This window comes from Corylus avellana, chromosome 2 (genome assembly GCF_965113065.1).
Source record: "Corylus avellana chromosome 2, dhCorAvel1.hap1.2, whole genome shotgun sequence".
Classification (NCBI taxonomy): domain Eukaryota; kingdom Viridiplantae; phylum Streptophyta; class Magnoliopsida; order Fagales; family Betulaceae; genus Corylus; species Corylus avellana.
The window spans coordinates 40647019-40668795 of NC_142491.1; the positions used below are offsets into that span (position 1 = coordinate 40647019).

Here is a 21777-nt window from a genome sequence, read left to right on the forward strand (position 1 = left end):
ATTGGGAATTTTTTCATTTTATCCTCTAATAATGAAAATTTAAGATTGCAAATCTTGATATATTTTTGTAAGGAACCAAATGAAGGGTTAGCGTTTCCGACGTTGTTTTGATTTGAGTCTACCTCATAAATAATATATCAGCACATGGTTTGTGGTTGGTAGGTTTATTTAATCTATGGGTAATTATAGTTTTGAGCAACTTTTTTCATGATTATGTTTTTTTCAAATTCTGGTTTCAGATTCAATTTTGTGAGTGGGGAGCCAATGAAGAACGGGATGATGGAATGCAGTGTCTGCCATTCAAAGTTGGTTTCCCCAACCAGCAAAACTGTGTCAAGGGCTTATGACCGATACAAGACCAGGGTGTCATCCAAGCAACGTGCCCTTAACTTTATCTTGGTTGTTGGTGATTGTTTCCTAGTTGGTTTACAGGTGATTTTCATATATGAACCAGTTATATTGTCACTATCATTAAGGTAATGATAATCTACAAATTCTTTGATAGTACGCACGCACGCGTGCACATTCCTCTTTTGATATGAATTTTGTAAGATGATTCTATATCTGTCATGTCTAGGTTTCAATATGTGTCAAGCACTAGTTTGACTTGTTCCAGGTAGATGTGTCATTTTGTCTTTATGGTCGTTAGTGGTTTGGGGTTGAAGGAATTGGCAATGTAGACTATCATCTGCTCTTGATATATGTAACATCAATTGAAATAATGTTCTTTATGCTTAGATGATGGACTCGTTTGTCTTGGAAAACAAGTCAATTTATATTGGTGGTCAGCTAAGCTGCTTTGGGTGAATGAAAGCTCGTTTTAGTGCCAAAATTTCAAAATTATTCTTATAATTGAACATTATAGGATCTGTTATTATTGTTTCCGTTTTTGTTTTACTATTAAAATATTGATTAAATGATTGAATTTACCTATTTTAATCAGCTTCAACTTTCGGAATAAATGGTGATTTAACATGGTACTTTAGCAGAGATCTTGAATTTGAACCGTGTATCCATAATTCACTTTACCTTGTATTCTACGTATTGGGCCTCACTTATTGAAATATAATTTGAGCCCACACGTGAGAGAGAGTGATAGAATATTAATTAAATGATTAAACTTTTGGAATTATTGGTGATTTAACAGTTATTACCATCACGAGCACCACAACCATTGTCACCCAGTATTATCATTGCCTTCTCCACCCTACCACCACGACCCTCTCATGTTTGAAGCCGTGAGTGTTGCCATCTAGCTACTACTACTTCCTTGGCAATAACCACCACTATGACGATGCTCACATCCACCCTATCACAACAACTGCTACCACACTGCTGCCACTGCCATTACTGCAGCTACTGTCAATGATATTATCACCATCACCGATCCCCTTCAAGACCTTATCCATTAGAACTCATTTAGGTATGCAAACATATTTCTATCATCTTTTGTGATTGCCAACCATATGAAATTTTACAAAATTAGAGATAGGTTGTTTATATCTTGCTTATAAGCAGAGAATACTGGCATCAAATCCCGGTGGGAATTTATTACTTAAACTTTGAGATCCTGGTCCAAATTATTAAATTGAACGCCACTAACTTTGCTATAATTCCTTTGGGAAGTTTTCTCTGTCCTTATCTCTAGATTATCTGAAATATTTTAATGTTGTTTTTTTTTTTTTTTTTTTTTTTTCTGCAGCCTATTCTGGTTTATATGTCCAAGGTGGATGGGAGTTTCAAGTTTAGCCCAATTAGTGTCAATTTTTTGACAGAGGTTACAAAGTTAATCTTTGCTATTGTTATGCTCTTATTACAGGTACATTTGGCCATTTCTTCGCCTTTTTTGATTCATTTTTCTTCTAAGAACATATATGAATTGTGCTTCATAAGTAAAAGCAAGACACTGTATTGACAGGAAGATATTGGGCAGATTTAGTTGTTTTTTGATCTATCATGTCATGGAGATAGTAGTGTTTTAATTTGTGTGTGTGTGTGTGTGAGAGAGAGAGAGAGAGAGAGAGAGTGAGAGAGAGGTATTGTTGGAATACTGTCTCATAGACTATTTTATTTTGGGGGCAAGAGCTTCTGTTTATCTTGGTAAGGTTATTGATGATTTTGCAGGCTCGGCATCAAAAAGTTGGGGAGAAGCCTCTTCTCTCAATTTCCACATTTGTGCAGGTAGTAGTCTATGACTGGCATCACACTATTTATGCTTTTAAATCTTTAAAATAAGATGAAGCTGTTGCAGAAGGCCATTTGTATGTTGCATAAGAACTCTTTGCATAATAATCAAATTTAACTATGCTTGGTAGTTTCAGATTTATTAATGGAGAAGACAAATTTTTAGAATTAATGTTTAGCTTTAGGGGTGTTTTACTGTATACTATGCAATTCACACATTATATATTGATAAAGCGAACTCTCTAGCCTTTAACTAGTTTTGGGTTTTATACACACTGTATGGATGCAATATTCTTCTAGTCTCACATCAAGGAAATTGAGGTAGGTATTTTAGTCTCGCTTGGATACAAGAATGATTAACTGGAAGCTGAAATGATATTTAGTAATGGATATTATTTATGGACACAAATAAATTTCCCAATATGGCTAAAGTGGAAGGCAAGAGTAGGTTTCCCCTTTTATGCAGCGTTTGATTGCATCAGGCTTAGATTCACATGAAATATATCCATGTGTAAATTTTCAGAAGTAATTATGTATCAGTTTGATGATAATGAATTTAATTTTGCATTTACGAGTTAAAAGAAGTTGCTCCCGTGTTTTTTAATTCTTCTAATTGCGGATTGTCAATGTTTGTACCGACTTCCTATCCATTATATACATGAAGGTCAAAGACACAGATCTTTGACATGGATATAAGATGACAGACTAGGTAAAATCTGCATGAGTGGCCTGCATTGTCTGATTGGCCTTCCGCTAGGCTCGTAAGTGATGAAACTGTGGTTAAATTGTATTAGGCCTGTTAAACTTCTGGTTGTGTAGGCCACTTGATTACTTGGAAGAGTCTTTGATCCATCAATAGAAAAAACAGTGCTTGTTGGTGATAGTCTGTGACCTTTGCAAATTATTTAACCTGATTAGTTCTTTCAGTAAGTCTATTGTTTTCTCTTTACATTTCATGATGTTGTGGTACTTAGATTTTGAGTACCTTTTTTTTCAGTTTGGTCTGCTTAATCTCTTACTTGAAGTTTTGATTTTAGTTTATCTTTTCCATCCTGTATATTTTGCAACCATCTTTGACTTATCTTGTTGTTTACTTTGAAAAGAATTATAATCTCAGAAATATGATTTCTTCCTCTTGCAGGCAGCTCGAAACAATGTGCTTCTTGCTGTTCCAGCACTTCTTTATGCTATAAATAACTATCTAAAGTTCACAATGCAGGTAAATTCTTATATAGGTTCTCTTAGCATATGTTTGGGCTTTCAGATAGCATGTCAAATAATTTTTTTTAATCTTTTCTTTGAATATTGACTTGATTCTCCTACAAGCTTTGTTGTCAATATCATGCATAGAAAACGGCCTTGCAATGTTGACCACCTAGGTTGTCTTTTTAGGAGTAGGAATTTGGGTACCTAGGCAGTGCTGATGCAGTATTCTAGATGCCCATTTTAGCTCTTTTTCTACCGAGCCATCACCACGAGTTTGTCAGATGGTCAGGATTTATGACACTGAATTTCCTACATTATGATTATAATTTGTATAATTACAAGTGTCCTACTTTCCATACTGCAAAACTCAAAGATGAATTAAGGAATATAGTTTTAGGAATGGTGTAGGATCAACCTGGTGGTGATCCTAACCTGAAAGTTTTTTCAGATTATTCAGATGCATGGTAATTTACTAAAGAGTGGCATACCTAGGCTTAGATAGCGATAGCATTGCTACCCAAGTGGAGGACTTAACTACTCTAATAGCTGATTGGAGATGCTACTTTCTGATGCACTTGAAAAAGAGACTGGAGTTGTTCTTATGAATATTATTGCCAACATTAAACTCCTTAAGTTGATTTGGAGCTGTCAAGATTTTGAGAATGCAATTGTGGTGTTTTCTTGCTTGGGTGGCAGCATGGGGTAAAATATCAACACCTGATAATCTCAGAAAGCGCAAGGCGCTTATAGTTGACTGGTGTTTATCAAAAGCATATGGGGAGGCAGTTTACCATCTTTATTGTTCTACTGCTAGGGAGTTATTGTTGCTATTATTGTTGCTATCTTGGATTTCGTGGTTATGCCTAAGTTGGTGGTCAATTTGTTAGTGTGTTGAAAGGGGTTGCTTTAATAAAATTGAAGTAGTATCATATGGAATACCTTACCATTATGTCTTATATGGAGTTTTTGGAATGGGAGGAATTCTCAAACTTTCGATAGAATTGATCTTCTAAGAAGTTGATTGAAGTCGGATCAATTTTTAGTAGAATGATCACAATTGCAGGTTCTCTTCTTTGTCTTCTTGGAGTTTCTGGATCTTTCTAATTCTGGAATTTAGATTATTATTGCCTTTTCTTTCCTCTTATACGATCTATTGTACGCTGTTCTTTTTTTCTGAATAAATTTCATCACTCATCAAAAAATTCGTTGAGGAGAAACTAACAAGAACCTAATGATTTTAGGACTGGATGAAACTAACAGATCTGTAATAGATGCGATTTTTAGGTTGTATTTGGGGCTGAGATATTAGTATTAGGGCTAGAATAATTCGAGCGAAGGGGCTGGAACACAGTAATCAGCAAATAAAGGAAAACGAAAATGGAAGACCAAAGATCCACATAGCATCATACTAGGGTTCTTGAGCATTACACCCAAGTGAAAGATGTATCACATATCAACGAGCAGCTAGTAGCTGACCGTGGGGTTAAGTTTCTCTAAGTCAACTGAATATGCAACTAAAATGCAACCAAAAGGGACTGCAGACTGACCAAAACTAAGAAATAAAGTCATGAAAATTTGCCCATAGTAAGCTAGTAGGAACACTACAAAAAGACCGAAACACCTGACTTGGGAACTAATTAAAATTAAATCTTCTACCAATAAGTTTCAGTTGGGTATCTTGCCAGATTACTACGTTTGCCTTTGCATCAGCCTTCACTCTGGTAGTATTTTCCCCGCCTCCATGGCATATTGTTTGTATGATCCTGATCCTACCTGGATAGAATCCACTGATTAAGATCAGAACACCTTAGACTATCTCCTGCAATTGAGCTCTTGTAAAAGAGTGTTGGTTGTAGGATGATGTGTTGGTCATGCAGTGCACATTACATATGCCATGTTATGTACATATGGCAGCTGGTGTCCGCACTACGGGAAATGGCCGTTGTGTAGGCATGCTAGGTGTCTTGACATCTATTGCTGCTGTTTTGTCTAGAATAGAATTGTCTTCACCATAAGTTACTCTCGTACTGGTATTTTGATAACTGATGTGTTTGATTAAAATCATAAAATAATTAATATGAAGTCATTTATTGTGCAGCTATATTTCAATCCTGCAACAGTGAAGATGCTGAGCAATATGAAGGTATTTTGCCATTTTCTTAGCTATTGCTATTATTATCTCTCCCATAGTAATGCTTCCTGCTCTAGGTAACTTGTTTGTATTACATTTTACATTGTCTGCTGAAGATGATAGTTTTGCTGGATTCAACGGATGCTGCTTGGACACTATGTTTGGCATAAATGTTTTGTGTAATTTTCATTATCTGTTAGAATCCTATTTGCTAGGGCTGCAAGCATGCTTTTTCAATCTTTCTATGTCTAACTTTCAGATCTGTATCAGAGGATACCCTGTATCAGCAATTTCTTACATAGTAATGTTATTCTGTTTCTATGACTTTCTTTATTTTATCATAACAGATAACAGAAAAAAGAGTTGGTAATAACTACTTTATCATAATCTGATTTAATGTGGGGGATGGAAGCTCTTGTGCCATAAATGAAGTAGCCTAGTATTAGGAGGAGTTTTGAAGCTAAACTTCCACACGGGATGATTGATGGTTTGTTCAAGTGATATCAAGAAAGAAAAATACCGAGGGTCCTATGGCTCCATACCTATGGCTCTTGTCATTACAACTAGGGTAAAGGAAAATGATTTTTTATAAGTGAGTCAATCTTATTAGAAGGTGCAAAGGGGCGCAACCCAAGTACTTAAGGAGTCTGCAAGAGAGACACCGGCTTAGGGAGAAGTAAGAGAACACAAATCCAAAAATTCAGGAAAATTTGAAAAAACGAGAACTATTGGTAGCAACCATCCCCACCCATAAAGGGGAGCTATCCTCTAGGCTTCTAAATTGTGGTGACTTCCAAACTGGCCAAAAGGAAAAGAGAAGTGCTAGGGAGCCAAACAAATGAGCCCAGAAAAATTTTCAAATTGACGTGGCAAGAGTTTTTAAATTAAAAAAATGCAATTCTCTCTCCCTTGTCTGCCACTCACGGTCTGTCACGTCAGTTTGGAAATTTCTTTGGGTTCATTTGTTTGGCTCCCTAGCATTTCCCAAAGGAAAATGATAAACAAAGTTTTCTTATTTAACCTGTATTTTTAGCTTTTTGATTTGTTGAGAACATTGTCTCAATATTCCCTTCTAGTGTTGTTCAATTTTTGTGTAGAAAAGGTTAAACTCTTGTAAAGATTTGACAGTTGTCTTTGGACATGCAGGTTTTGGTAATTGCTGTTTTGTTAAAGATAATAATGAGGCGCCGGTTTTCCATAATTCAGGTTGGTACCATATGTTAATTGCTCTTCATCTTTCCTAGCAAAAAAAGTTGCTTCTGACCATATTTTCTGTTATTGTTGTGAGAGTAGGCAATATGAACTCTTTGGCTTTCTTTTGAAAATACACCTCTTGATGCCGTGTGTACTGTATTGTTTTTGCGAAACTGATTTTTTTTTTTTTTTTGTTATAGTGGGAAGCTCTTGCTCTGTTGCTGATTGGGATTAGCGTAAATCAGTTGCGATCTTTACCTGAAGGTTCCACTGCTTTGGGTCTTCCAGTTGCAACGGGAGCATACATCTGCACAGTGATCTTTGTAAGTGACTTCTCATGTTTGTTGCCCTCTTAACCTGTACTATTGAAATGCTCAATTGAAGGCAGTTAGAAAAAAAAAAAAAAGAAATACTCTGTTTTCATTGTATCTCTTTTTTTAGGACTTTGTGTGTCGGAGGCTAATGTAAAGAATATATTTTACAGGTAACTGTTCCATCTTTGGCTTCTGTCTACAATGAGTATGCTTTAAAAAGCCAATATGATACAAGCATTTACCTCCAGGTGATATACTAGGATAGAGTATAATTCTTTTATATGTTGCACCATGGCAACAATATATTTTAAGGAAAATAGCAAGTACATCTGCCAGTGTACATCAAAGCATGCTGAGTGACAGTTGGGTGTGGTTGTGTGCTGGAATGTAAAATTGTTCAACGTGAGTTAAGGTTTTTATTTATAGTATGGGCTAACCCAAGAAAGTTGAAGCTCTCTTCAGTTCCGTTCTTGAAAGTTAAGAGAGAACACATTATGCAGACCACATCTACCAGTGATATTGAGTTTGTTGGATCTCTGGGTCCTGTCCTTTTGGTTTAGTTAATTGACCTCAAGGGAATAATTATGAATCATCAATCATATTTGAGTCAATCTGCCTTGTATTAAAATCACATTCTAAGTACGTTTTATAGTTCTGTCATATCTTACATTCAGACTCATGCCATATTCAAGTTCCAATATTTAGGAATTAATGAAAATATATTTTGGTGAAGTTGTTGTCTAATTTTGAATCTCTGAATTTGGGCATGCAGAACTTATTTCTGTACGGATATGGTGCTATATTCAACTTTCTAGGAATATTGGGAACTGTCATTTTCCAAGGTATGAGCATGAATCTTTATTATTTGATTTGCAGGGAATTTCAGATTAGATTGGCGTAAAAAAACAAATATACCTAAATTAGTAGTATTTGTATCGTTATTGTATCAAAAACTGGTTCTTCTTGGATACTTCCTAATACTTATGGATAATGAATCTCATCCATATTTTAAATTTAGATTTTTACATAAAAAGGTACATACTTAGGTATTCTTGGACACTAATGGGGTACATCTGGTATGATAGAATTCGAGTACTGTTTATTAAAGAAACAGGATTACAATTGTCAGGCAGCTTGTTGGTTATATGAAAGTATGTGGTTTCCCTTTTGCCATAAGTTGTTCCTTATACATGGTGTGTGTATAGATGTATCTGTGCCATATCCTGTGTGCCTGCTTCATAGATATTAAGCAGAATACTATGACTTCAACTGAAATGAAGCTTTTGATAGAGTATACATTGTTACACATCTACCCATTTTCCTTGTAGGGTTTCTCTAAGTTTAATGCTTATATTGCTAACATTCAACTCTGTTAAAACTGTATCCGTGTGAAGCAGTTTTCTGCTTCTGCTGCACTCGAGTTTGATTACTTGTCTCAATTGAGCTGGCAGGTTATAGTGTGTTTTGGATATGACAAACTATGTGAGAAGAAGAATCTATTAACGGAGCATTGAAATTAGTGACAAAAATTTATCATCTTGCTTGTTTTCTCTGAATTGCATAAACTGCTTCTGCTTCCTGGAAAAGAGTGTGAAACATGTAAGAAATTGAGAAATTTTAAAGTTTTGTTGTCTTTCCCTATTTCCGTCAGTTTTGGGTTAGTTTGAAAATGTTGTCTTGGTTGAAATACTTTAGTGTGTCTTTGTTAGGGACCTTTTGGTTTAGCATTTGAAGTAAATAGTATTATTATTTTCTAATTGTAAAAAATATTCTTATTCAGCCCATCTTCACAGTTTCCTCAAATGTACATACAATTTTCTTTGGGAAAAAGAATGATCTGTTGGATGTCCTGTGGAGAGTAAGTTATATTGATGTATTTTTTTTTGTATCACTGTGCAAATCCCTTGTCATAAATGAGACAATTGATGAAAATGAAAATGGTAGTCCATTATGGCAAATGATAGTAAAATTGAAATGGCTGCCTCTGATACCATAATAGGGTGGTCACTCCCATTTCTTTGAGATCCCATTTGATTGATCTTTGTCTTCAAGAACAATGTGAAACGCATTCTTGAGAACTCTTAAATGCACCCTTTGTCAATACTCTGAATCAAATTAGGCCGTAGGTCTCACAATGTTGTTTTAAATGTTTCAGGTCCTAGTAGCTTTGATATCTTGCAAGGTCATTCTAAAGCTACTATGCTTCTGATAGCTAACAATGCTGCACAAGGAATTCTATCATCTTTTTTCTTCAAATACGCAGGTTAATAATAGATTCCTCCCCCCCCCCCCCCCCCCTCTCTCTCTCTCTCTCTCTGTTTTTTTTTTGCATGGAGTATTTCAGTTCAATATTTATGCCATACATGTAGCGTCATTCAAAACCAGATTTCTTGCCCCCCCCTGCGAGTGTTAAGAATCAAATTTTTGCTAAAAACATGTTAATTCTTTTTTTTTTTTAAGTAATGCATTTCATAAAAAAGGATGTTAATGATATAGATTAGTCATACATGCATCTTGTACTTTTAGCAATCATATTTATTGGGATGTTGGTTAATATGTTCAGATACAATTTTGAAGAAGTACTCATCAACAGTCGCTACAATCTTTACGGGCATAGCATCTGCTGCATTGTTTGGTCATACTTTGACTATGAACTTTTTGTTGGGAATTTCTATTGTATTCATCTCGATGCACCAGGTATTTCAAGACAACCTTTTTGATGGATGAAAAACAAGATAAAAGAGTTTATTGCTAGTTGGTCTTCTTGTTGATCTGTTTCTGTTTTTTGTTTTTTTGTTTCCTTTCCCTTTAGTTCTTTTCATCCCTTTCTAAAGTCAGAGATGAACCACAAAATGGGAAGCTAGAACCAATAGATGTTCACGATAACCACAAGTATGTGCTCATTTCCTTGCTGATCTCTTGATTTGCCTTGATTTTGTAATTGGTTTTTGGGGTAATTGCTTTAGTGGCAACTGTGTGACTTGTTTATCTTTTATCTCAATTTCAAATATTTATTGCCTCCACAGGGCAAAGGATTCTTTCATAAATATGGCTGCAGGAGTAAATGAAGAGGTGTGAATCTGCAGTCCTTGTTTTGCAAAGTTTTTCTTATTTTCTACTCATGCTAATCATTCCTTAATAATTTGCCCCTATATAGGCAAGTCATCGTGTAGAATCTATCGAGAGACAGCCACTTCTTCCCACCTGAAGTTACTCTTGGGTATGTTGCTTCTCCATTATGCTGTTGGCTTAATCTCTGTTGCATTCTATCACATACCAATTGGAAATCAAACTGTATTTGAACTATGTCAAATTCATTGGCTGATTATGGTGTTCAAGCTAAAGACAATGGTCTAAATTAAAATTACTCTTATGAGGAGCCAACCCATTATTGAGATTGAAAGATAGGATCCCTTACGCATCATAGCAATCTGAAACTAGACACTGGAATTTATACAGCATGTCTATGTTGGGTGTTGGGTTTTTTCCAGGAGTCAGATCAATCTATTCCACAAATTTTGGAACAAGGGCAAAATTTAATTCCTTGAATCATCTGAATGATGTAGGTCTTTTTTATTTGTTTTTCTAATACTGGATTGTAGAAAAGCGAGTTGGTTGTAGGAGGGGAGGGTGGAAATGTTGATGTTTTAGCCAGCAAGTTTAGTTTCCCAAAGCCATGCTGTGTGGTGTGGGATAGAAGAAACAGCATCTCTCTCAGAAAGGCTCACTCTTGAAAAACATTGTCTCTGAGTCTGTGTAGCATACTTTTGTTTCTTTGTTCAATTGCGACCATTATATAATCAAGCTGTGTTCTTCTAAATGTTTTTGCAGGAACTTTCTTTGAAGAAATTCTTTTGGCAGGATTTATTGGATGACACATGATAGTCAGGTTTCCAATTGCTCAACAAAATAAAACTAAGAAGAAAAAAAGTCTTAAATACTTTTTATTTCCTTACCCACTTCATGGGATTTTCTAGTGGGGCGTGTAGCGCTTCTCAAGGATGAATTTGGAGTATAGAAGCTGGTTGTTGATCTGGCTTTTCGCTGCTGAAGATTTCGACAAGAGCCTTTGCTGGTTTCCTGCCCAGATCTCCAGATTCTTCAGAGTCCTGCCTGTTTTTTATATACCAATTTGGTTTTACTAGGGGTAAATGAATTTTGTCTTAGACTTTCAGATATTCTTTTAACCCCATTTTCTTCCCAATATCTCATTATTATTTTTTTAAATATTTTTTTATATACAGTGATAGAGTGTTTTCATGTTGAAACGAGACAACTGTCAGAAAATTGAGAAATGCACCCTTTTTCATTCTCAATATCAAAAGTGATATTATAGTGTACTTTGAGTAATTAGTTTGGAATATTCAATGGTACAATTAGTACAATTACAAAGGGCTTGTTTGGCGACACTCTTTAAGACAACATTTTGACATTTTCTCAAAAGTCCAACCCTTCCAAAGTTGGGCAGGAATAATGATCATTGAGTTTTTCGTTCTTTTGGATGGAGATAACATATGCCTTTAATGTTCTAGCTGGAATGAAATTATCACGAACAATGCTACCATACAAGACATGATGACATGGAGGTACTTGCAACATATGTCTTAAGAAAAAGCTGGTTTGGGCTTAAAGTAAAATATTTAGGAGAACACGGCTTGATTATACGTTGAGTGGAATCTGAGCGAAGGAACATATAATATACCCTTCTTTATGTGATACTTCCTAAGCAAGGGCTGTCCAAAGGAAAAATTGGAATCTAGAATCATGAACGACGATGATCTGGAATCTCAATCTCTAGCTACTAGTCAATGAAAAAAAAAAAAGAGTTACTGGGTTTTGATATATTTAAAAAATTATTTCCAGCACTTCCAAAAATAAAGAAATATTATTCCTTAGTTTTCATAACTTTAAAAACTAGTCCCTCTATTAGCAAATAAACCATCCTGACCCTATTAAAAAAAAAAAAAAACCATCCTGACCCAATCCTTCAAGTGCTTTTAGGGTAACTCAAGCAACCCCTCAAATATGGTGGCCTAGCCACTCTTAATGAATTTTGGGTGGCTTGAGCACTTTTCAAATGTTATTTGAAGAGGTCTTTTAAGAGTAGTTCAATCGGCTGGAGACCCTCTTTATGAAGCAGAAGTCATTAGTTTGAATTTTTTTTCCCTCCTTTTTTTCTTCTCTTACGTGGACATGTAAAAAAAAAAAAAATTGTTACTTGAAGAGACGGTCGAATCACCCCACATCTTTCTTAGTTTTTCCTTTTTTTTGTTTTCTTTTTTATGCATTACATGTTATTGTATCAATTTGAACTGTGTAGCATCATGTCAACGAATGTGATGTGACAAACTATGAACTATCATCGTTGCAAATGAACCATTAATTATTTGAGTGTGATGTTAACAAAAGAATCGATTTCAAACAGAGATAAAAGTTAAAAACTTAATTGTCAAAAATAAATTAAAATCATGAAAAACACATTAGGACTAATTTTGATTTCTCCCTAAAATTAATCAATAATTCCTAACCTTTTTCTTTTTCTTTTTCATTTTTTTTTTATTATATGCCAAAAACATGAATAATAAAATAAAAATACAAATAATAATAACCATGGTGTGGGTCCAGCAAAGCAAAGAAAATAGAAGAACGACGATGTTTCAGTTTCAAGTTCTTCTGACCATAACGAAATTGCGGAGAGCCATAGAAAGTAGCCTCAACAATCATCGGCGAGACAACAAGTTGCAGCAAACAAGTCTTCCCTCAGCTCACACTCTCTGTGTCTATATATGAACTCTGCAAACGCGCTAACCCATATCCACTCTCTCTCGCGCTTCCCGCTCCCACACCACCACCGCACCCAATGCGTCGCCCCGCTCTCCTCCTCCTTCTCCCTGCGCCCACGACGACGTCGTACTCACCGGCGGAAGAATACCAAGCTCACTTCCACCACCACCACCACCACCCCCTCCCCTGACGGCAAGCTCCAAACCGTCATCGACCTCAACGACCTCTCCGCCCAAACGTCTTCGTTCCTACATACCCTTCAGTACTCCTCGCAATCCCAAATCCACAAAATTGTTTACTCTGCCAAAGACGCTTACGAAGACCTCCAAACCCTGATCACCCTCGACGATGACCGTCGAGTTATCGTCTCGTGTCGCCGCTCCACGGTATACTTCTTGGGTGGTCTGGTCGTTTGGAGCTTCGTTTTGGTCTTCGTTTTTAGGGTTTTGGGTAGATTGGGGCTAGCGGTTCGTCGGGGCCTGTCGGGGTCTCGAAACGAGCCGGTTGTGGTGCGGAGGGACCGGAGTCTTGGGGGAAGAGAGGTTGTTGTTGGGAGGAGTGCCAATGTGGAGAGGAATATTAGGGCTTCGAGCAATCCGCTATCGCCAGCTTCGGGCACAAATGCAGGAGTGTCGGGGAGGATTTGGAAGAGCCGGGTTCGGAGCCACGAGAAGAAGTTGCCGAAATGGTGGCCGGTTTCGGTGTCGCAACCGGGTTTGGTGTTGAATAAGGAGGAGTATCAGAGGGAAGCCAACAGGTTGATTCGAGGTTGGTGTTTGTTTTTTAAATGATTCTGTTGGTATTTCTGAGCTGCTCCTGGTTTCTAGTAGTAGCAGAAGCTGAGCTCTGAATCTTTCATCTAAATGGGCATTTCTACTAATGAGTGTATAATATAAAATTTCATTAACATTTTGTGAAATTAATCTATTAGCAGCATAAGAACAGATGCATCATAATTGTTATATATCTCGGTGGATTTGTGTGCATAAATTAAATTTGGACTTTTGAATTACTATTTAATTTATCTATTCTGTTTCTATGTCCATTACTATTATAAATATTTTCACAAGCTTGGTCTTATTGCAGGACTTGTGTGTTTTCTAAAATTTATGGATTTTTCTAGTTTTCATGATGTTATGGTCATGCTTTGCTTCTTCAAATTGCAACTCATCCACTTGTTTTCCAGTGATCATGGACAATAGAACGAATGGAAAGGACATAATGGATGATGAGATTATTCAGGTCAGTGCTATTATGTATTTCTTTTATTGTCAAGTTCAGTATCATAAAATATTTTTAGAGATGTACAATTTTTATCCTTTTTTGACCACCGAATCAGATTTTTGATATAGAAAATCTATTATTTTCTGGGGATGATCTGTTTGTTTTGTCCACGTACTGGTGTTTGGATACTGAATACCTAAGTAGATGAATGCAGTTATATTTCTGCATGTATTGAGAAATGGGTAGCTGTGTTTGGCTGCAAGCATGCCCGTGTATGTGTGAGTCATGTAACTTCTTGCTGAAAGAAAGATCATCAACTACAGTATAAAGGAGGAGTAAGGGTATGTTTGTTAATAGTTTTGAAAAGCATTTTTGTGTTTTTATTTGAAAAAGGTTTTGTTGTAATATAAAGTTGAGAATTGTTTTTGGTGGGGTCCACATTTGAAAAATGTTTTCTGTGGGATCCACTTAGGAAAATGTTTTGGTAAACTTGTTGAAAAGTGTAGTGTTTTCAAAGAAATGAATATTGAATATGCTTATTTTGGAAAAATACAAGCAGGTCTGGAGCTTATTTCTTATTTATAAAAAATTAGAGAGAGAGAGAGAGATTGTGTTGCCCCCCCTCAGCGAAGGGGATGGGTGGTGGCGCAACCGCCCCTATTTCGTTGAGGGGGCCATGTGGGTCACCTCTGACAAGGACAAAGGTGGTTGGGCGGAGTGGTGCCTCTCTCTCTCTCTCTCTCTCTTAAAAAAAATCTTTCAAGAAATAATAAGTTAGCCCCTACACCTGAAAAATTAAGCACTTGTTTTCTCAGATTATTCCTATAAGAAGGTGCGGCAAGTTTTCCAAAGTTTGTTGTGATTTGTTTTTTGTGTTTTGAAAAGTGATTTTTTTTGTTAAATGTTGTGAGAAAAGTGTGTTTTTAGTTTGAAAAGAGGAGACTTTTGAAACCGTTGCCAAAAATAGCCTTTTTCTCGCAATAGAAGTGCTCCTCTATGCAATCTTGCCTATTCATGTTACACCATGTGGAAAGTAAATATGCATGCAGAACAAATGTTGTGTATATGGTTGGGTGAGTGGTTAGTGTAACCCTCTTCTCAGAGTAGGGACGACTCCGGTTTTTTACATCTTATGTGAGAACCTTTCATCTTGAACAAAGGTCCTTCGTTTCAACTTAAAGTTAAAAATGCTCATTGATCTATGTGGGCTTGGGTTAGATTTGGGATGATAAAAAAGGTCATCACATGAGTAGCCAGTTTTGAATTATGTTCTGATATTTCAGAGCGAGTCATAGGACGGATTTTGACTTTTAGTCTGAAAAAGTTGGTAGAGATCACATTTGTGTAGGATGTCCAATGTGAGTAGAGAAGCTATTATTTAGAATACATATAGCCAATATGGCAAACAAATTAAAATTTCACAGTTAGTAGTTAATTCAGTTAAATGTTTGTTGTAAACAATGGCTATTTAGTTCTTGTTGAATCTTAGATGTTCCCAACAAACCAAAATGCATATAAAAGAGAATTAGTTTATATATTGGATACCTTATATTTCAGCCTTTGTATCTGAGTATATACTTATACATAAAGAGGAATCCTTTGTATCTGAGTATATGATTCTTATTTTTCTACTTGCAAAACCATCTAAACAGTTCTCTCTTCTCTGTCTGTGCTTCTATTGAACTCATTTTACAAAATTTGAAAATAATTATATGGTGGAATTCCAACCAGTACAGGAATAACTTTTTTTGCAAGTTTTTTATCATTTAGTTACAATATTTTGTTTCATTAACTGACATTTCCATAATGCATTGGACTCCTCTTTGCCTGTATGGTGAGCAGTTACGTCAATTATGCAGGACATCTGGAGTAGGGGTCTCTATTGACACAAAAAATACTCGTGACTACTTCTATCGTGCTTCCGTTGACTTGGTATTAAATGTTTGCAGCTGGTATGTTGTTAGGTCTGCATAAATCAAACACCATAGGTAGTTGCTACCTCCAGTTTTTATCTGTGCATGTTTTCCTAGTGTTGTAACATGTTTAGGAAATGGCAGGGCACCAAGTCATATCACCTCTGTTGAGATTGATGGTGAAGATGCTCCACAATTTGTTGCTGGGCTTGCTGAAAACATTGGGCTGGAAAAAATTCATGCTGCCAGAATTGTGTCGGCAGCTGTTGCTGCACGTACACGTTCATGCTTTTTACAGGCATGGGTAATTCTTCTTCTCTTATTCTTATGAATCGATAACCTGTTTGGTAGCATTTGGATCAAACAGTTTAGCTTCTTATGGGTGTAAGCATTTCTAATAAGATTATATTGTGGTAAAATCTATAGATTTTTTACTATTTCCAGATGTTGCAGGGTTTCCAACATTATCCTGCCCCAAATCCAGACTATTTGTTAGGGTGTGCAAGATACACCATAACATTGCACTTCTGGGAACTCTCTAGATCCCATTGTACTTTCGGAACATTTTTAAAGTTCTGATTGTTTAGGGGACCTCATGGCTAGTATTTTAGGAATCATAGGATTTCTGTTTTTGAAATTTCTCTTTTTCTTCAGATGCTGGAATTTGTTAGATCCACTTTTGTCCAGGTGTTATGACATTCTTTGTTCCAAGAGAGCTCTCTCTCTGTTTAGTTTGCGTAACACTTCCTCTTCTTACAGATGATACTATGTTAGTTAATGTTGGACTTAACCCTAAGTTGGGAATCTGGCGGGATGCTTTATAATCTAAGGGTTTGAGGTGAAGTATAACTTAAACTGAGCATATGGAGTGCAATTTTAGTGAAAGTAAAACTGAGAGGGATAATAAAAATTTATGTTCAAGAGATACTGAAGAGTGATCATTTTCGATACTTGGATCGATAATTCAAAAGGATGGGAGATTGAGCAGGATGTGACTCATGAAATAGAGTAGGGTGGATGAAGTGGAGAAGAGCTTTGGGAGTATTAGGTGATCTTAAAATACCTATTTAGTTGAAGAAAAAAATTATAGGACCACTAATGAAATGAGTGCAACTAAAATGAGACTGGTAAATGGAATGTATGATGAGATATTACATAAAGTCATCCGTTCAAAGTTAAGGGTGGCTCCCATTGAGGAAAATATGAGAGTCATGTAAGATGGTTTGATCATGTGCAACGGGTATCGCGTAGTGTACTACTGAGACATAGTAATTTAATTCAAGTGGTGGAATAAATTAAGGAAGAAGGAGGCATGAGATAATGTGTAGAAGTAGTCAAAAATGATATGTTGAATTCAGAGGCGATAGAGAAGATGGTTTTAGATCTGATTGAATGACAGACAAAAAAAAAAGACGTGTCTGACCCTTATTAGCTGATGAAGACCTATAGAGTCGACCCAATTTTTAATTTGGATTGATATTTGAGTTGAATTGAGCACCTGCTCCCTTTTTGTCATAACCACAACCATTGATAAGTTCTTACGGGGATTTACTGAACTAGAAAGAATGAAATGATTTAATTTATCAATATTTTATTTGAATTTCTTTATATGATTCAATGGCTCTTTGAACTCTTTTGTACAGTAATTATTATTGTATGTAAAATCTTGGGTACAGAAGAACGTAGGTTTGACAAATCTTGGGACCAGAGGAGTGATTTGGATTTTTATTTTTATTTTTAATATCCTGTCATTTATGAATTATAGTGATTAGAGTATTGCCTAAGAGGTGACTGTTATAGTTCAAAAACCTAAATATCGATAGTTCTTCTGTATCTTACAAATATTTGTGGTGGCTTCACTAGGATGTATAATCTCTTCTTAACGCAATATTTCATGCTTTAGTAAAGTTCATGTGTGCCTTAATTGTCTATTGCTATTTTGTCTTTCTATTAATGGATTATGTGCTAATAAAAAGAAGGGTAAATTACACTTGCCTTCCTTGAGTTTTGGGAAAATATCAGAGATTAACTCCTATTTTAAGAAATGATACTGCCCCTTGGAGGCTGCCTTTCTGTTTTTCCTGTCATCTAATCAATCTGGTTTAGTGACCATTAGCTGAGTTTACTTTGGATGGGAATTTAATTTGAAAGAAGAATTTTGTCACAGTTTGTAATGGCACATGAGTGGTCGTAGGGGTGTATCTGTTATATGGATCACAAATCTCAAGGAACAGATTGACGTTTCTGAAAATAAGAGGTAAGCCCTGACATTTCTCCAAACGTCAAAGAAGGTTGGTGTAATTTACCCAAACAAAAACATTTCTAGTACTTTTGTTACGTGGTTAAATTTGTGTTTTGACCTCAGGCTTTGGAAATGCAAGGAAAACATGTGGAAGCAAAATTGGAATTGTCAAAGATATGCCTTATTCATCGGACATTTCCTCCTGAGGAGTTCTCCGTATGTGTTTTAGCTTTCTGATATTTACTGTGCAAAGTTAGAAATTTCACTTTATAATCGTTCTTTTTAAATATTTTTGTGGAATTTACCTTTGATGATGGTAGTAAAAACTAAAAAGCATTGTTCTCGTATTTTTTTACAGAGTTGCCATTGTATCTGACTTCACTGGTACTTAGGAGTGCACATACTCCCAATTCTGCTCAGTTTCCAATTAGCTATAGCTCATCTTTATTTCTCTTCTAGCTGTTTATCTGGCCTTGGTGCTAGCAGTCTTCTTAGTACTTCGGTTGCAGGTTTTCTATGCAAATAATAAGATCATACTAACTGGTCTTCTGTCCTACACCTGTTGCAGTCTCTTGTACCTATTTCCTTGCACAGTTGGGTAGCTTGGAATGATTCAAGCAAGCCCATTCATAAGCTTCCCCAGAGGTGTGGAAGCTATAGGAGCAACTTTGACCTGTTGGTCTTTAATTGGTCAAGCCTGAAGGTTCTTATTATGGCATAGAAGCTTAACAAACTTTACGTTTTTAAAAATCTTGGTCATATGTGCAGGTTGTTGAGTGAGCTACATAATGATCTCTAAGCTTGCTGTGCCATACTATTGGCAAATCAAATACTGGGCATATAAAATGGTTGTGTTCTTCATTATTCATGGCTGTTACGGCTGGACTTAAAAAAGGGTGATGGGGGGTACTTTAATAAATAGTTTTTGCATCCATTCAATGGTTCTTCTGGCTCCATTTTATATGGACTTTGGCTCATCTTTCTAGAATCAAATATATAGTTTTATGAGTGGAAATTATGTTTGTTTATGGTTTATGAGTTATGACCAATCCTTATATAACAATATTCACAAAATGTATGTGTAGTAATCCTAATATGCATGCTTTACGAATTACGATTCATTTAATTTGTGGATGCAATCCTTTTGTGACGAATTACCTCTAGGTTTCTATGTCATTCATGATGGATGTGTTTCTGCAGCCTGAGATGGAGATGGTTGCTCGAGGCCTTGAGAAACACTTGAAAGTAGAACAGAGGGAATTGCTGTTGAGTATGTTTGCTGGTGTTTGCAGTGAAGAGAGTCATAGAAGTGCAACAGAAGCTCTGGGTTTGGTGCGTCCTTATATTTCTCTTTCTTGCCAAATAGAAAATGCTAAATTACTGGAACATTTGTTATGCTTTTTGTTTATTATTATAACTGAAATTATTTGACCAACCATGTTTATGACTGTTGCAACATAGAGGCATGAGCAACACAAATAGCATAAAACCAATGAAGTTGGTTTTGGGGTTGGGGAAATGAATGGATGAATGAAAAAAGTGCATTTTGGTGTATCATTTAAGGTTTCATTGGTTTTGGGGTTGGGGAAATGAATGGATGAATGAAAAAAGTGCATTTTGGTGTATCATTTAAGGAGAAGGAAATCTCTGCCTCAAGTTTCTTAAAATACTTGAGCCTTGTTTGACACTCAAAATTTGAAAATAAAAAATCACATTATGGGTGGCCGGCCACCCCAACATAACACCGGGGGTGCATCACATCTGTCGTATTCCTTATCTGGGGACAAAATATTATCACAGTGAAGAAAATAAACTTGAAGCGAGTTGGATTATTTGGAGATGCGTATTATTGAGGAAGTGCTCTAGATGGAATTGTTGAATGTCATTTCCTCAGATGCAGCTTATTTTATTGCGTTTATTTTGTCATGGGATTTTCTGATATATATATTTTTTCACCTTTTTGCCTTGTAGATGCCCTCTCCAGAAGGTGTTGGCGATTTACAGTAAAACGACTAGAAGTGAAAAGAACGTTGTAGCAACAAGTTGAACTATAAATTCTTTTCAATTAGTCTTACATGGTTATATTGTATATCTGGACAGTTTATATCGCATAATTTTCTCCAAAATAAGTAAATAAACATTGTCCTCGTATTTACTCCATTCTTTTTCCAATTATCATGTAGTGTTTAACTTTGGTAGCTTATCGAAGTTCAATTAGCAGAGGATAATTGTGCAATTATCTTGCAGCTCTTCTTGCCTTCCAGAATGCTTCGTTGTTTGGGCTGGACAAAGTAATATTTGAAGGCGAATTTGAGTCCATGCTTACTCCACCAGAACTTAACGTCAGACTGGGGAATGGCTCCAATCAAATTTTTGGGCTCACATTTTAGCCAAAAAAAAAAATGCTGCTTCCTCGTTTTCAAGAAGCATTTAAGAATCACATTAGCTTCGCGAACATTGGCTTGAGAAAAGATCATCACATCATCTGCAAACAAAAGATGTGAAATAGGAGGGCTCAATCTAGTCATTTTGATACCATGTAAGTGACCCAATTGCTCTTCCCGTAAAATTAACCTAGAAAGAATCTCAGAGCCCAATATAAAGAGAAAAGGAGAGATGGGATCTCCTTGCCTTAAGCCACGGGAGGGAAAGAATTTTTCATAAGGCGCACCATCCAAAAGAATAGAGAATGAGGAAGTAGTAATACATTGTCTAATCCAGTGGATCCATGTAGTGTGAAACCCAAGTAAGGAAAGGATTTTCAGCAAGAATTTCCATTCCATCGAATCAAAAGCTTTCTCCATATCTAATTTCAAAGTCATCAGACCACCATTCCCCTGCTTCTTCTTCATAGTATGAAATAACTCATGAGCTAAAATAGTATTATCATGAATGGACCTTCCCTTGAGAAAAGCTGACTGAGTAGAAGACACAATCTTGTGTAAGAGAGGTTTGAGTCTATTGGACAAGATTTTAGAGATAATCTTGTAGTTAAAGTTGGTGAGACTAATAGGCCTGAAATGGTTCACCAAGGATGGATTATCAACCTTATGGATGAGAGCAATGTTAGTATGATTGAATTCTTTAAGCATATAACCACCCCTAAAAAAGGATTGGACCGAGGAGATCACACTCAATTTCACAATCGGCCAGTAAGACTTATAGAAAAGCCCAGTCATTTCATCTGGACCCGGTGCCTTATTGAGACCAAGATCAGTGATAGCAGAGAAAATCTCAAATTCATCCAGGATTAAACACAACAAAACATTCTCTTCCTCAGTAATAACTTCTTCCACCAGCTCAGAAAGACTATCATCAAAATTAGGATTGGTAGAGGAAAACAGAGTACTAAAATGATTCACCAGGAATGAGCCAATATTATCTCTACCACATAGCCTAGTACCATCAGAAGCTTTCAAACTAGAGATAGAATTATACCTGCGACGGCAAACAGTTGAGGCATGGAAGAATTTGGTGTTGAGATCAGTACAAGTTAACCATAATTCCCTAGACTTCTGTTTCCACAATACTTCCTCTCTCAAAAGATGCTCTTGAAGAGACTCTTGAAGAACCACCTCTCTCGCA

The 21777-nt window shown here is 36.1% G+C and overlaps 2 protein-coding genes across 7 annotated transcripts; both read left to right on the forward strand.

The window, feature by feature from the left end:
- Positions 1–245: 245 nt before the first annotated feature.
- Positions 246–11426, forward strand: LOC132180448 (CMP-sialic acid transporter 2). The gene is made up of 15 exons (XM_059593285.2): positions 246–432; positions 1703–1819; positions 2125–2181; positions 3326–3403; positions 5489–5533; positions 6668–6727; positions 6916–7038; positions 7200–7277; positions 7802–7871; positions 9185–9292; positions 9593–9726; positions 9842–9921; positions 10056–10101; positions 10187–10249; positions 10861–11426. The coding sequence occupies exons 1-14, from the start codon at positions 265–267 to the stop codon at positions 10235–10237; spliced, it is 1215 nt and encodes a 404-aa protein (XP_059449268.1). The 5' UTR covers positions 246–264; the 3' UTR covers positions 10238–10249; positions 10861–11426.
- Positions 11427–12689: 1263 nt separating this feature from the next.
- On the forward strand, positions 12690–20352 carry LOC132181239 (phosphoribosylformylglycinamidine synthase). Of its 6 annotated transcripts, none has more exons than XM_059594375.2 (7): positions 12691–13581; positions 14000–14055; positions 15880–16001; positions 16095–16248; positions 18316–18408; positions 19393–19524; positions 20164–20352. In XM_059594375.2, the coding sequence occupies exons 1-7, from the start codon at positions 12816–12818 to the stop codon at positions 20197–20199; spliced, it is 1359 nt and encodes a 452-aa protein (XP_059450358.2). In that variant the 5' UTR covers positions 12691–12815; the 3' UTR covers positions 20200–20352. The 6 variants fall into 6 exon arrangements, 5 of the variants coding, with proteins under 5 accessions (XP_059450372.2, XP_059450385.2, XP_059450358.2 ...); XM_059594367.2 differs by having other exon boundaries at positions 12692–13581; positions 16095–16254; XM_059594384.2 differs by having other exon boundaries at positions 12692–13581; positions 15880–15989; positions 16095–16254.
- The last annotated feature ends 1425 nt before the right edge of the window (positions 20353–21777 follow it).